At 31.7% G+C, this 15,858-nt stretch overlaps 1 protein-coding gene and 1 long non-coding RNA gene across 2 annotated transcripts; both read right to left on the bottom strand.

The window, feature by feature from the left end:
• Positions 1-4: 4 nt before the first annotated feature.
• On the bottom strand, positions 5-8,624 carry LOC114188217 (dynamin-related protein 3A-like). Its single transcript, XM_028076783.2, has 20 exons — positions 7,810-8,624; positions 6,685-6,967; positions 6,570-6,598; positions 6,367-6,468; positions 6,071-6,139; positions 5,931-5,990; positions 5,201-5,314; positions 5,031-5,079; positions 4,770-4,879; positions 4,198-4,290; positions 3,906-3,998; positions 3,687-3,824; positions 3,335-3,448; positions 3,137-3,232; positions 2,973-3,015; positions 2,533-2,804; positions 2,296-2,442; positions 1,396-1,448; positions 1,200-1,299; positions 5-777 (listed from the first exon to the last, which is right to left on the bottom strand). Exons 1-20 carry the CDS (start codon positions 8,182-8,184, stop codon positions 502-504), a joined length of 2,616 nt encoding a protein of 871 aa, XP_027932584.1. The 5' UTR covers positions 8,185-8,624; the 3' UTR covers positions 5-501.
• A 410-nt stretch (positions 8,625-9,034) lies between these two features.
• On the bottom strand, positions 9,035-10,845 carry LOC146885947 (uncharacterized). The gene is made up of 3 exons (XR_014995816.1): positions 10,715-10,845; positions 10,536-10,606; positions 9,035-9,376 (listed from the first exon to the last, which is right to left on the bottom strand). It is a non-coding gene; the product is annotated as an uncharacterized LOC146885947 (long non-coding RNA).
• Between the last annotated feature and the right edge of the window lie 5,013 nt (positions 10,846-15,858).

Consider the following 15,858-nt stretch of genomic DNA (forward strand, 5'->3'; position numbering starts at 1 on the left):
ACAATTATAGAAAGAATCCTCTTCATTGATAGGTATAATAAATAATAGTGTAATATCAGTCACAAACCTACATTATAACTAAAATTGGTAACTCCATATTGCTTGCAAATTCATATAGCCATGACGTCCTATTACTTCAAAATAGCAATTCATCCGATCTTTTTTGAAAAAACATCTGAATCTGACTAACGAACAAAGACAAATTCATATACACGAATGTATAGAAAGCCGATTCTCAAAAATGTGAAAGATCACCTGCTCCTATTATTCTTTCTCTGGAGCCTAGTAAAAAATGCCAATGCTATGAGAGAAAAAGTGAACTTATGAAAGAAAGCAATGGCCAACATACAAAGACCATTTTAGTTAGATAGAGTAATTTCATGAAGTCCAGCTCCGGGAGGCAGAGTTCTATATCCCGAAAGTTGTAGCGTAATCAAATGAATAAAATGCCTTGGGTTAACTCTTCAACAGACCAGTGAGCACATTCAAGTCACGTACAGCTCATGCATCAACCGTGGGATAAAAGCCTGACGTGAATGGCCTTCCACTTCCATTGGAATCTGATATAGCAACATGCATCGGTGATGGAAGTTCCCCTGAATGTGAAGACCTTTTCGACTTGGAGTACTTTGGAGAAGCTGCATAATAGTCTCCAGAATTGCTAGTTGAGTACATAGATGATGTTGGCAATCCATGAATTTTGGGCAATCCAGTTGTTTCGGGCAAACTGTATCCTCTTTCAACCGTCTCAGCTTCCATTGGCAGTTCCTCCAAGTCCTACAAACACGTAATACAGTTATCAGATCAGTGGCTATATGTTGCTAGGTTAGGCAGAAAACCTAAATAAAATAAATAAATCTTGGACCGCATAAATAAATCATGCGAGTAGAAAAGAAGCATCACATCATATTACAACCATAAACATGAATTTATAAAAGAAAAGGCACATCATGTTGCAACTACAACCCTTGTAATTGACTTACTATTTCAACTGATCACATAAATTTAATTTTGGCCATTTATGTATATGATTTAAGTGTCACGATTAGTTTCTCACCACTTCCAATAACATACACCTCCAATTAGAGATGAGTAACATGAGAAAGCAACCAACTTAAATAGAATAGAACATAACTAACATGCCAAGTAATACAGAAATTTTATAAACAATGCCCATTGAAAGTGCTAGGACTATCAACCTTAAAAGCCTGTTGATAAGCTCGAAGAAGTTCTCTACAACGCTTTCTTTTCAAGGCTATCTCATCAGGTTCTTGCAACATTTCTTCAAACAGGTTGTCTCTGGTTTGAATTTTAACATACACAGTACAAGCAGTAATCCAAGTCAGAGAAGCATACATCAGAATGAATTAGCATGCCACAGCCACTATATGTTACCTGTATAGCTTTTTAATAAAGACGTTGTGCAGCTCTCTCTTGGTGTTGTTTACCTGATATGATTTCGTAAAAAAGACAGTCACCAGTATTTTATTGAATGCATGAAAAATCAAGTATTGTCAACCACTCGAAAATAAATAGCATATAGTACATAATCAAATCAAATATTAAGAGCATAAGCAATAGGACACCCCGTCTTAAAAAACAAAGTGAAATGCTGAGCAAACTTAAATTCAGAAACGAGATATCACAATACTGATATTGCTTGCAACAGTGCAAAAAAGTAGGTGTCTACTCAATAAAAACCAACTTCTTGAGTACACTCACCATTTTCAGTGGGAGACACAATATACCTCAGATCTAGTAGACAATGTCATTTAGTTTAAAAGTACAAAGAAATTCCAGTGCAGAATAGAATTATTTTATTTACATACTCGCATAAATTCGAGTACCATAACTGTTAGATGTTTATTGGTTTAGTTCACACAACAAATTGTGTACACACCTGTCTACACAAGCTTTTTCATTACAAAAATGGATAAAAGAAAGTGGAATAGAAGCTTTCTCATTACAAAATGGATAAAACTCGGTTATGTTTCTTTTAAGAAAAGCAACTCAATCGATAGTTTTTGAAAAATATTCTAAAACCAGCATTTTTAATTTTTTACATTAAAAAAATAGATTATCTTCGAGTTGTTTAGGTTTTCTTACTTTTCTATTATCAGTTTCTTCTTATTCGTGTTCTTCTTTACACACATCTTCTCCCCCTTCTGTCTACAAATTGCTTTTGAAAATTGTTTCATTAAACAATTTTTACAAACTAAAGAAAATAACGCAATCAAACACGCTGAGGAAACTACTTATTTCTAATTGCAAGAAGTAGATGAGGCAGTAAAGTACCAAGAAGTGCATAATTGCTTTAGGGATAAGATCCTCAACATTTTTCCTGACAATGTCATAGTACGATCGCAGAAGCAATTTTGTCACTGCTATTTCAATAACTTCTGTCTCTGAATTGCTCTCAGATGGCCTCAAGACAGGAGGTGGCTACAAAATCCGAAGAACATTGTGAAATTTATACCTATAGAACATATTGATCAAGCTCAAGCTGACAATAAATGTGTCATGTACACAAACCTGTCTCAAGTTGATCATAGAGAATGAATGCTCCACACTGTGAATTGGTTCAGTAGGCGGTTTATACCTATAGAACATATTGATCAAGCTCAAGCTGACAATAAATGTGTCATGTACACAAACCTGTCCCAAGTTGATCATAGAGAATGAATGCTCCACACTGTGAATTGGTTCAGTAGGCGGTTTACTAGCCATATTCTCCTTCACGGTCATTCGGCTATCACCTCCACCAAAAATGGATGATATACCCCAACTTGATCCACCAGTGTTTCCTGAAAGATATTAAGCATTAAAATCATGAATGCCTCAAAATAAAAATAAAGCCCCTAGAGAATAAAATCACTTGACTAAAGATTGGACAACCAAACGATAATCTTCAAAACAAGTCCATAATAAAATAAATGCAAAAACCAAAACATTAAACAGCACATGTAAATTACCCGACGGCACACTTTTTTCAACATCTGATGCTGCTCGGACACCCTGTTTATCATTTATATAATAAGAATACAGTAATAACAACGAGATACTAAATTTAGTAGCCCTTAACTAGATTCCCACTAAGAAAAATTTATTGTGAATTAAACAATATAGAATTACAAACCGGATCAGTATCTACTCCATTAGCTTGTCTTGCAAGAATAGACCAGGATTTCACACTTCTCTCAGAGGCTGATCCTTTATCAGACTCCAGAGGATCCTATGGGAGTATGGTAAGAAAATTTTAAAAGTAAAGAAAGGCTTGCATAAATTACAATACATATCTCATGAAAATGTGGGGCATATTACGTAATAAGTATACCTTCTGCCTAGAAACTGGTATAGCAGCCCGAGAAGACTTGGACTGTTGCACAGCAATTTCTAGTGCCTTGCTTCCACCAATAAAATTTGGGTGGGAAGTGTTTATGTAGTCCATCTGTGGAATTATTGAGTAGTTCGAATAAGAAATCATGGACAAGGAAATTGATGATTCACTCTAATAGATTGCCCGTCACATATGACTACTCATTTACAGTTGAAACTGAAAGCAGTATGAAGAATGACATTTTGGGTATTATGTAATTGACACAGTTTTGGCTCAACAACCAATTCTGATAAGCTATTTTAAGTAGAGAGTATACATTTATACTTAAACAAGTTAAATTTCAGCACACCTCCATTTCTATCATGTGCGCAATCATATTCTCCGATGGTTCAAGGCCTTCTCGTAAAAAGTTCCCAATAACTTCATCCATACGCTTTCGCAAGAAAGGGAATCGCTGCAGTTCAGTAACCATACAGCGATGGCTGATCTGAAGAGAAGGGGTGTTGTTTAGGCACATACTTGATAATGCAAGACAAGAGAGATGTCAAGCTTAAAAACCTTTCACTACCTTTATTAATTCATCATATATAAACCTGGCACACTGAAGACTTGGATCCAATAAACGAGATATTTGCCTTCGCACAAGGACCTCAAATGGCACCTGATGAGATGGAAATAAATAGATAAACTTATTCTAGAGTAGGTTTTTTTTATAGACATATTTATGCATTTGGATTCACAAATTATTATGAAACATTTACAAAACCAACCAAAATTTTAAAATGTAATTTATATTCTTATTTTAAAATATAATTTCTATCTCAAACTTTTAAGGAAAAAGGTTGGGTAAAAAGACCTACTTCTGGAACAAACAATGCTGATTTAGGCCCTGTAGCATTCTGTATGGCAGTACGAATGTCATCATCAGTCAGGCCTTCACATGGATCCACCTCCTTCATGATAGCATTGAGTCACAAGGAATTAGCGCATTTTGCCTATTGCTTACAACTCGACATCATATGCTGTGCTTATAATAAAATCATTATTTCTCTGAATTTGCTGAATTATAGTCTGTCATTTGCTTAACCCATAATAATAAAATGATAACATTCAGCATATCATTTACAAAATTAAGATGAAAATCTGTTTAGCAACAAAAATGAAATTACATATTTTCATAGTTAAATCATACATACAATCACAAATATTCAGTTTTGTTTGTTTAACAATGTTTGATTAATATCATATGCGTAGTATATATAAATAATAATAAAAGGTAGGATAATAGTGCCTCCATCCATGAAATCCAATACGGTTGACAGGCTAATGAGTTAACTATAGCCTCCTCCGCATTTTCCATTTTTAATTGAATTGTAGCATGAGAAAAGACATTTCTAACAGTACCATATGGAAATACAGAAGAATTATATACCTCTAAACTTTTGACAAATATGGATTGAAAAATGTAATGGATTCGTGCTCCACCAGATAATTCGGATGTAGACATCTCTTCATTCTTTCCCTCAACCATTGAGGAGAATGCTGTTTTCAAGAAGAATGAAATTGAAGATACCATTTGCTTAACAGGGAAAAGTAACAATATGTGGCATAGCAGTTAACAAATACAGAAAAAAAGAAAACACAACTTCATTAATAAAAGATAAGAAACTAGGCTCTTGGGATAGTTAAGTACCTTCACAATATTTTGAAAGAATATTCAGGAGAAGTGCACCCTGACCAGCCTGTTAGAGATTAACACTTATAAATAATGCATTGCATAATTACAGCCAAAGTAGAAAAAATGCCGCTTCTTTTACAAAATAAGGAGAACATATGTGCGGCATACTTAGTATTAACACAAACCTTGGACTCAGTAATCTCTCCATAGCTTGCGTGCTCCTTTGCAACAGAGACTAGTGAAGTACTTATACGTGCTCTCAGCCCAGGTAGCACAGCCTTTATATGTTGTGCTAGAATCTGCAAAAGGATAGACAGGTAAATGTGCATACCATGTATTGGCTTGCATTAGACCAGAAATCTCAATCTTAGTATCAATCCATAATGGTTTAATATTTTATGGGATTTGAAAGAATTCAGTTCTATCGAAGAAGAATCTAACAATATTCTTTCTCCAAATTTGACACTGTAAGCCTTTACCCCAAGCTAGTATTAATCTTGCTATTTGCATACACTCTTCAAACTCTTATCCTTTACAGACCCATGCAAAAAATAAAGTTCATTCTTTCACAGCACTAAAAAGAAAAGAAACTTCAGTCTTTCAACCCTCCTTCCTCTTCTCCCTTCCAAAAAAAGATACAAATGATTCAAAGAAGAATTCAAGAGCCACCATCAAAATCAACAATGAAGGTGAAATAACTAAGTGCATTTCTTTGATACCTCCCTCCTAAAGATAAAGGATATACTATGACAATTTTGACTGCTTTTGTATAAAGAAAAAACCTAAATATAAAGTATCAATTAAAGAATGAAAAAGTGTGAAAAACCAAACTTTTACCCTGCATTTGAAATCCTTAAATAAGGTTAGTATTATAAACAATAAATATGCATGTTGTTAGTGTCATGAAGACTCTACCTGGTTCAATTTCTTTGCTAGTTGAGGAACACCACAACTATCTGCCAGACCACTGTATACCTATGAATAACATAAATGGATGAGTAAGCGTGTATAAGTAAAAGAACTTGACTATTAACTACAAATAAGAACTTCCTTACAGGACGACTTCGGAAAAATTTCTCTTCAGCAACAAGAGCATCCTTTATACTCCGGTTCATTTGAATATCCTAATATGATGAAACAATAACCAAAATATATTTCAGCAATCAACTCATATTTACCTCCACATCAATCAAGCAAATTACAAATATTTAGTTATTTGTATTTACGAGGTATCCTTATTTACGGTATTATTAAACAATGACCAATACTTTTAACAAAATATCAATAAGAACATGCACACAGGTCAAAGTAATTAAACAGAGCTATTAGAACTATAGTATAACATCATTACCTCCTGACTACGATTTACAACACCTACATAACCAAGTCGGAGGGGGATAACTTTTCCGAGTAACAGATTTCGGGCATCAGTACCTCTGTCCATGATATCCAACTACATTCCAAATAATAAGAGCCTAATATTGTCAGAACAAGGCAAAAGCTTAACAAATTTCACAATTGTGTCGGATAAAGTGTTACAAGAGTGTACCGAACCTTTGTGATTACGCCGATTGTTCTATTACCTATAATGGAAACAAGAACCTTTAAAAATCAAGTTAAAGAGGTATGAAAAGATTGAAGTTTCAGACACATGGAAGTAAAAACTCACCATCAGGATCAGCAATCCCTGCCATCTGAAGAGCATCTGAATTAGCCAAATCTGAATTTGCCGGTGTGACAGCCAGAATGAGACATGTAGGAGTTTTGATGTATGACATGATCATTGTTCTGATTCGAGCTTCAATATCAGAAGGTTGGTCACCGACAGGAACCTTCGTAATGCCTGGGAGATCTACAAGTGTGATATCGAGAACATTTGGTGAAAAAATCTTCAATCGAATCTGCTTGTCGGAGACACCTTTGTTCCCCCCTGCTTCCCTATCAGTTTCAGCCTACAGAAAGAGAGTGAATGTATATATAAAGGTAAATGAAAGGGATTAAACTAGTACACAATAACTCATCAGCACATCACTAGCAACGGTATTACATTCTATATAGATGCAACTAATGTCTCAAATTTAACCACATTTCAAGCTTAAAGCACAGAAATCACTTTAAGTAGATAATGGACCCTCAACCAAAACAGTATCACCGATAGATATGATAAAAACATTGACGACTGTCAAGCAATCAATATTCCTCAAAGTTCATTCAACTAACTTACACATTCTATTATACTCCATTATACTAGTTTCAAAGAACCAAGTATCTAAAGTGTCCATGTATTCCATTTTACTGTTGGAGCATTGGAAGCCATCTAATACCAAAGCCAAACACGATACACGCACATGAGCACCACGGATAGCCATCAGATCATACCCAAATTCAACTCAGTTCAGTAGCGGTTAATATGCCAAAGTGTGTGCATATCTTGTTAATGGGTGAATAAGTAAAGAAAACTGGATACAAAAAAAGTGTGAGAGACAAAATAATCTACATTAATGAAAGGGTCACCCTCCTTATTAAAGGAGTCTCTTCTCCCTTCCACTTAGATGCCGGCAAGCGAAAGTAATGTTACAAAAGGGAAAGCAGAACTCTAGTGTTCAATAGTCATTCAAAATACAAGGCAAACGCGAACCGAACATGATAACAATATTCTACTTCTCTTCTTCACTATTATTTATTCAATGACCTAAAACGGTAATCACCTAGCGAGTAATCAATGACGATAAGCTGTCGGCGTCACAAACATGTAAAAGACAAACGCAGAGGGTGGAGATAAAAAGTTCAGCACCTGAATTTCCCGGCGAATGTCGGAGAAATCGTGAAATTTTCTGCCAGGGAGATGGAGGAACTCGCCGTACTCATCATCGGGGGCGTCGGGCTTGCGCTTGGTCTGGACGAGCTGGAGGACGAGTGGACGACGAGTGCAGATGTCGTTGCCTCGGGGGAGAAAATCGCGGCCAACTAGGGCTTCGAGGACGCTGGACTTGCCGCTGCTCTGGCTGCCGACGACGGCGACCTGAGGGAGGTCGATGGTGGATTGGCTTCCGACGCGGGCGAAGATGTCCTGGAGGCGGTTCACGAGGGAGATCACGCTAGAACCAAGAGGAGAAGTAGCAGATGCCGCGGGAGCAGTAGTAGAAGAAGAAGAAACCTCTTCTGCCATGATGGATGGATCAACCGATGGAAGAAACCCTAGCTAGGGTTTTGGTTCGAAGCGATCGATTGAATGACTGGAGTGGAGTGGGGACCAACTCTCCCGTTGCTGGCTCGGCTTTCCCTCACCGTCTATTCTAATTCGTCTTGCGTTGGCGTTAGAGAAAGTTCAAAATGAATGAATGAATAATAATATAAGACTTTTAGGTCTTGTTAAATGAATTTGGGAGCGCGGATCATCAAATATATGGTATTCCATTGAAGGAATTCAGCTGATTTAAGAGCGAGGGTTTAAGGGATTCCTCGATTTTTCAATCCGCGCTTTGAAGAGAGGATTAGCGAATAAAATAGTGCTTTACCCATTTTATCCTTCATTTTTGAGTCTCGCATGCGAGAGGGTGGTCAGCGGGGTGGTGGAGTGAGTGGTGTTGGAGGTGGAGTGAGGGTGGTGAGTGAGGTTTTCTGTGGCGGTGCGGTTTGGTGGTGAGGTGTTCTGTGGGGTGACACCGGTGGCACCGGTGTGCTGCTTTGCATGGGGTGATGGCACCGGTTATGTAACCGGTGCCTAGTTTGTTGAAGGAGCGCGAAACCGGTGTCGTGGGTGTCTATTTTTTTTTTTTTTTACCTTTTTCTTGACTTTTTTTTTTAATTTTTTAACTTTTTTTTAACTTTATTTAACTTTAGTTTAAAATTTAATTCTATAATTTTTTTAAAATTTAATTGTATAATTATTTTACATTCATAAAAATTTAATTTTTTTATTTTAAAATTTTATATAATTTTAATATTTTTTTAAGCGTATTAATTAATTATAATTATTTTTATAACATCAAATTACAAAATTATTCTCTTTTTTCGTCAAGGGTATTTTGGTAACTTTCTAATTCTATCTATTTTTACAATTTATTTTATTTATCACATCAATCAAATCTTTCACTAACTTTCATAAAATTTATCTCCAAATCTACTCACTTTAATCTCTAAATCCACTCAAAAAAACACAAAAATTCATCCACCCAAATCTACACAAATTCATCTTCACACTCTCCACCATATCCATCCTATCAAAGGAACACACCCTTAGACTTGAGAGTTGCCTCTGCTTGTGACGTGTGAGAGTTGTTGTGGGGCTTTATGCTGGAAGAGTGTTTGTTACCATCTCAGTTCCTAATTGTGTGACCACCAATTGCTTGGCTTAATGACTGAATAAATAAATCAGGCCAAATGAAGGAACAGAGAAATGAAAAGTGAGCAAGGATTGGAGAAGGGGTAACACAAATCTGAAATTTGAAATCAAAGAAAAGTGGAAAAAATCATGAAAATTATTTTAGAAGTTGTTTTTTAACTTAAAAACAGTTTGTTACGGTACGTGATTACTACCTCCAAACGGGATCATTGGGATTTCTAAAAAAAAAAATCTTTGGAAGTAATTAAATCCTACAAATTAATGTGTTATTTTTAGTAAAAACTTAATTTATTGCATTAAAGAAATTTAAGAAGAGTAATATTATCAAAAAATTTGAATTTTTTTGTGTGGATATTCCTCAAATCTATTCTTAGAAAATAAAAAAAAATGTTATTTTTTAAAGGATAAATCAAATGTAAAAAAAAAACGTTTTGAGTTTTTTTAACAGTAAATTAGAAATTTTCTCATCTCCCAAATATTTCCTTAGAACATTAATTAAAAAATATATTTGAACACGTTAAAAAGATTAAAAGGGTTTTTTTGCTATTTTAATAAAATATTATCTTTATCAACACTATTAAAAGGAATTTCTTACCGTAAAAAATGTGGATATTATTTCTGAAATTAATGGTTTTAGGAAATAATTAAATTCTAAGAATTAAAGTGTTATTTTTACTTTAAAATAAAATTATCATCATAGTAAATAATTTAATAAAAGTAATATTATCAAGGAAGTTATATTTTCATCTTATATATATTTTTTGGAAATTCGTTTCATGAAGAAAACATGAAAATTTATGAAACGGATTTTGGGATCTGTTTCATACTTTTCTGAAACGGATCACATATTCTGTTTTTTGAACAAAATTTAAAATTTGTGAAACGGAATTCGTGATCCGTTTCAAAAAAGTATGAAACGGATCCCAAAAGCCATTTCATCAAAAAAACATGGAAACTTATGAAACGGATTTCAAAATCTGTTTCATACTTTTCTAAAACGAATTCCGTTTCTGGAAAAAAAATTACCAAACGGTTTTTGAAATTCATTTCGCTTTCTCTTGAAACGTATCACGAAATTCATTTCACATAATAAAAAGGAAAAAGAAAATACAAAAATGATATTAACATTCCAACCATTCAAATCAAATTCCAAAACATTATGGAAGAAGGATAACCTGCAGAGAAGACAAAAGGAGAGCTTTCCAAAAAAAATTATGAATGAAACTGAACCTCGGACAGGGAACACCTTCAATGACAGAATGAAGCACAGTGAGAATGAGAAGAGAATAAACAGGAGAGCTTTCAAAAATAAAATTAATGTAACTGAACACACAAACATCGGACTAGGGACCACCTTCAAGGAAAGAATGAAGCACAGAGAAGAAAATTAAAATGAAGGGACCACTCATAAATGGGGCCACATTCATAATGGAGAAGAAACAGAGACAAGAAAGAATCTATCGAAATAATTTGGGGATGCAGCTCAGATAAGCAAAATAGTTGTTGCAGTAAATATCATTTACCGCTCTTCCACCCGTTTTTACCCACTGCCACCCACAAATTAATTAGGGGTAAAATGGTAAATTTGAGAAGTATTGAAGAAGAATTGGAGGTGTAAGGAAAAGGCGCCCTTAATTTATTAGTGTTTAGAACTTGCTTCCATTTGCATGTTTGGGAATTAATTACATTTTTTATTTTGATCTAATATGTTTCTAATTATTTAAACTTGTATATTTTTTATTCTATAACTCAAAATTAAAAAATTCTTTTAGATTTTTCTAATTTCAGAAAATACATTTTTTTGATAATAATATATGCTTTTAAAATAATCATATGAAAAAGAATTTTTAACCCGTTTTTTTAAATGATTTTTACTCACTCAAAATTGAATTTCAAAAATTTAAAAATAAAATTTTAATCTTCTAAGTTTAAAAATATTTTTAGTCCCAAATTTGAAAGTTGCCTTTTTAAGTATTGTAATTTTAAAATAATTCATTTTTTATTTTTAAAAATGGCGTATTGAATTAGATAAATGTGTTTAATTTGAAAATTATTATTAGAATCGTCTTTGAATTGTTTTTTTTATTTATTGTTTTCTCATCCTCATAATCTTCTTTATAATAGGGAATTAATGATTTTATTATATATGCAAAAATTTTGAATGTATTTTAAAGTATGAGTTTTTCAAAAGTAGGTTATATCATGTCTATTATATTCTCTTCTTCCACTTCCAACTCTACCTTATCTTCTCCCACCTCCACCCATCTTCTTGTTCCAACTCCACCCCATCATCTTCTTCTACGTATATCCTAAAAAAAATTCATAAATATCCATTAAAACAAATTAAAAAAAGCATAAAATATGAAGGGTAAGGAATAAAATTAAAATCACGAATAAAATATGTGGAATGTAAGTTTTTTATTTCATAATTCATTTGCATTATAAATTTATAAATTGTATAATCCGAAATATAATTTTGTATTACGGATTATATAATCTAAAAAACAAGTTTTTATAATGTAGATAGTAAAATCCTGAATATCTATAGATTATCAAAACCATAAATAGAATAGGGGTATAATGGGTATTACAAAAATATGGAGGTAAAAAACGAAAATATGGGGTGCACGAAGAAATTCCCTACCTTACATCAATCCATTTAAGTTTAATGCTTCTTAGAATTCTTATGAAAATGTTGACAAATGTCTAGGACAATGAATTGAGAATTTGATTAACCAAAATGACCTTTTCAATGTGTACTTCCTCTCTTTCAAAGTTCATATACATTAGTAACTTTTTGAAAAAAAAAAATTACTTTCTAAGTGTTATTTTTAAAATTTGAAGATAATATATGTTTTTAACTATATCCTTATTTTAATTTTATCAAACATTGAAAACTGTTTAAATAAAGAAATTAAAAGTTATGTATGATGATATCTATACATTTTTATAGACATTAAAATTAAATTAAGATATTAGACTAATATTTTATAGAATGTATAAGTATTTAGTTTTGGTATTCATTTTTTTTTAGTTTTCATTCCTCTCTGTCTTTTCCTTTTTGTTTGTCATTATTATTAACTTTCTCAAAAGTAAAGAAATCAACAAATGTAATGTCAGTAAAATTGTCAAATTAACAATGTTGATGTTATAAAAAAATGTCTGGCGAATAACGAGAATGAATAAAAGATTATATACTAATAAGAACCAAAATAAAACAAATATGCTATTTATATGCGGACTAAAAAACGATATATTTGTGATGATAAAAGTTAAAAATGACATATCAAATAGACTAAAAGCTAAAAAATAATTGCAAATAGTAAAAATATAAAGTAACATGTTTAAGGGACCAAGGTAAAGAAAGTAACACATTTTTTTAAAAAAAATCTAATAATTTTCTATAATCAATATTTAACAACTAAATTTATCACGAAGGATATACTAAATAACGAAAATCACTAACATTCTTGAAATAATTATATTTAATTCACTGTTTTTAAAGTTCTACATAAAATTATGCGATTTTGTAAGTTAAATTGTCGTGATTGTAGGATTTAAAGAGAAAGTGAAAGAGTAATGAATAGTTGTTGTATTAAAATTTATTTTATTAATCAAATTTATCTTTCACCAAGTTATTTATTATATTATCAGGAGTTTTAGGGTTACTTTAATTAACTTCTTGGTAAGAATTTATAGAAAAGTAAAGTATGATAAAAATTATATTAATTTTTTTATAAGTTAAAATCAGCTCATAAATCAGTCAATTTGTACAGAATCTCATATTTAGCCCATGTAAAAATCAATTTCTCTTTTTCATATTTTCCTCTCGTTGAAGCCTTTAGAGAGAACTTTGTCCATAAATCATCTTCCCATAATGCCAAAATATATTTTGTCAACGTGACTTCTTAATTCTTCTAAATACATTAATTACTATCTCTTTTCTTGTACTCAAGAAAAAAAAAAGTTCATTCATAAGACAAAGTTAAGTTTATTTATTTATTTATTTTATTTTACTGCTATAATGGTAATTTTCCTAAAATATCGTAAAACAAATAAAAACATATTATTATTATAAGAAAAAATAGTAAAATAAAGTAGGTAAAATGTGTTCATATGTAATAAACAATATGATTTTTAATAAATAAAAGTAAAATAGTCTTATCTTAAACTTGATATCATATATACAGAAGTGTCAATTTAGTTCAATCTATAAGATTTTGTTCTTCATCCACGTGAACTAGGACAAAAAAAATCTATAAGACCAAAAAGCTCCAATTAAAGAAGTTCAGAGGGCAAAAAAACTTCACAAAAGCCTTGTGGATCGGCTCGTCTAGGTTGTTGATCTAGGTCGGTCCAACTCATATAGGTGGTTGGATCGGGTCGATCCGTTTGGATTGTCGGATCGGACAGTATGTCTGAGTCGTCGGCCTGTGTAGGTAGTCAGTCTGGATCTGATGACTTGATCTTTGGTTGTGACCGACTGAAAATACTTGACTTAATCTTTTAATTTGACTTAAAATATTATTGTTATGAGAGCCTAACTAGTCTTGACCTTAAGTCACTCGACGAGACTTTAAGAACTTAAACTTTTTTTTCCCTCATTTGAGTCTATTAACCAAATTAATATCTCTAATCATATACCGATGATGCTTATGATAAAATTAACAAACATTACATTAAATTTAATGAAAAAAAATTAACAATGAATATAACAAAAATGAATTTATATTTTACTTAAAGAAAAAGTTGATCAGGCCAATATCCATTTTCACGTGACAGAATACGAAAGTCAAATTAAACAGTGACATTGTTCCCTTCACGCTATTATTATTATTATTATTATTATTATTATTATTTTTATGTTAAAGTCTCCTTTATTTGCTCTCAGTTTCCGTAATATTTCAGTGTGTGAAATAAATAAAAATATAGCGAATATGGGCCACTGATAATAATAATAATAAGAAGAAAGAGAATATTGTTAATGGAATTGTTACCCACGCACTTTATTAACACCCCTTCACGTCAAATATATGGTAATAAAAGCCACGCAAAAACAACGTGTGGAAGCTTCCAAAACGCGCACCCAAACATTTCCAACGTGTAAACCTACTTCACACGCATACGCATACCCACAGAGCAATTTCACTGATTTACGATCACCTATGTAAACCTAGGAAAAAATGGTCACATACTAGGATATCCAACACAAACTGTTTCTTTACTCTTCCAGATTCAATATACATAAAAAATTCACAAAAACTTTGTTTAAGAGTTAACAACTAATAATAATACTAATTTGCTTTTAAAAATAATGAACTGATTTAATAACGTTAAAAATAGTAAAATAAAATTTAAAAATTATTAGGACGAAAAAAAAAAACTAAACCAAATGGTAAAAGGTAAGGCGATGTATAAGAAAAATAGGGATAACAATGCGGTCGATCCAGTTCGTTTAGGCCAAGTTCACACATTATGGGTTGGATTGACCTGTCATACAGAGAAGTTGCAGGTTTGAAAACGTGATCTGTCTTACATGGGCCTACAAGTCAATTTGTATATTTGAACATTTTGAATTAAAAAAAAAAGTTTTAGACATCATAATTTTAATATTTGAAATATGAAAACATTTAAATAATAAAAAAAATCCTATAACATCAAAAGAAGTCCAATAAACAACATCATAACATTCCAATAAAACAACTCATCAACCACAAAAAAGTTAAGATAAGAAGCACCGGCGGATCTTGACAAAAAAATGTTGGAGGGACCAAAATAATATAATTTTGAGATCATTAAATTTGATTATTAATATAATACTTCAAAGAATGTGTTTTCATTCATAGTTTCTTTTTTTATCACTTTTAAACGATAAATTTATTCTTTTATTTTTTATCAATGTACACTTTTTTTTGTAAATAATATTAAAAAATAATTTATCATAATCTAATAAAAAATTGAGACACGTAAAGATCGGGTATGAAAGAACACATGATGCATTATATTTGTTCTATAATCAGTGGCGGATCTTGGCAAAAATTTATGGGGGAGCCAAAATAATATACTCAATTTATATATTTAAGATTTTTGTCATTAATTCAGGAAAAAGTAATACATAATTTAATATAGCTATAATTATAACAGAAAATACATATATCTAAATAATATTGTCATTCGTTTTTTCATATTCTTGAACTTATTAAATAATTGAATCATAACTATATTTTTTAGCTTTTTTTTTTCAATGTAAATAACCATATTATCTGCAAAATATTGATTTTCCATTTTACTAATATGTACATATCGATTCAAAAGTCATCACAAGTTTTTGTTCTCATCTTCACTTCTTTTTTATCAATTTTAAAAAATAAATTTATTCTTTAATTTTTTTTATCAATATACCTGTCTATAAAACAAGTTTAAGACTAAAAAAATAATTTATTATAATTTAATCAAAAATTGAGAGACATAATTACTACAAATAACTATGATAATCAA

This window comes from Vigna unguiculata, chromosome 6 (assembly GCF_037176805.1).
Source record: "Vigna unguiculata cultivar grain cowpea cultivar isolate G323 ecotype 2 chromosome 6, ASM3717680v1, whole genome shotgun sequence".
Lineage (NCBI taxonomy): Eukaryota > Viridiplantae > Streptophyta > Magnoliopsida > Fabales > Fabaceae > Vigna > Vigna unguiculata.

What these genes read in the sequence shown, in the direction of transcription:
- LOC114188217 (XM_028076783.2), bottom strand. Translation starts at nt 8,184, where the DNA reads ATGGCAGAAGAGGTTTCTTCTTCTTCTACTACTGCTCCCGCGGCATCT. An exon ending in TATTTGTCAAAAGTTTAGAG is followed by an intron (nt 4,291 to 4,769) that starts GTATATAATTCT and finishes GCTATCATGAAG; the next exon opens with GAGGTGGATCCATGTGAAGG. An exon ending in CTTATCAACAGGCTTTTAAG is followed by an intron (nt 778 to 1,199) that starts GTTGATAGTCCT and finishes ACGTGTTTGTAG; the next exon opens with GACTTGGAGGAACTGCCAAT.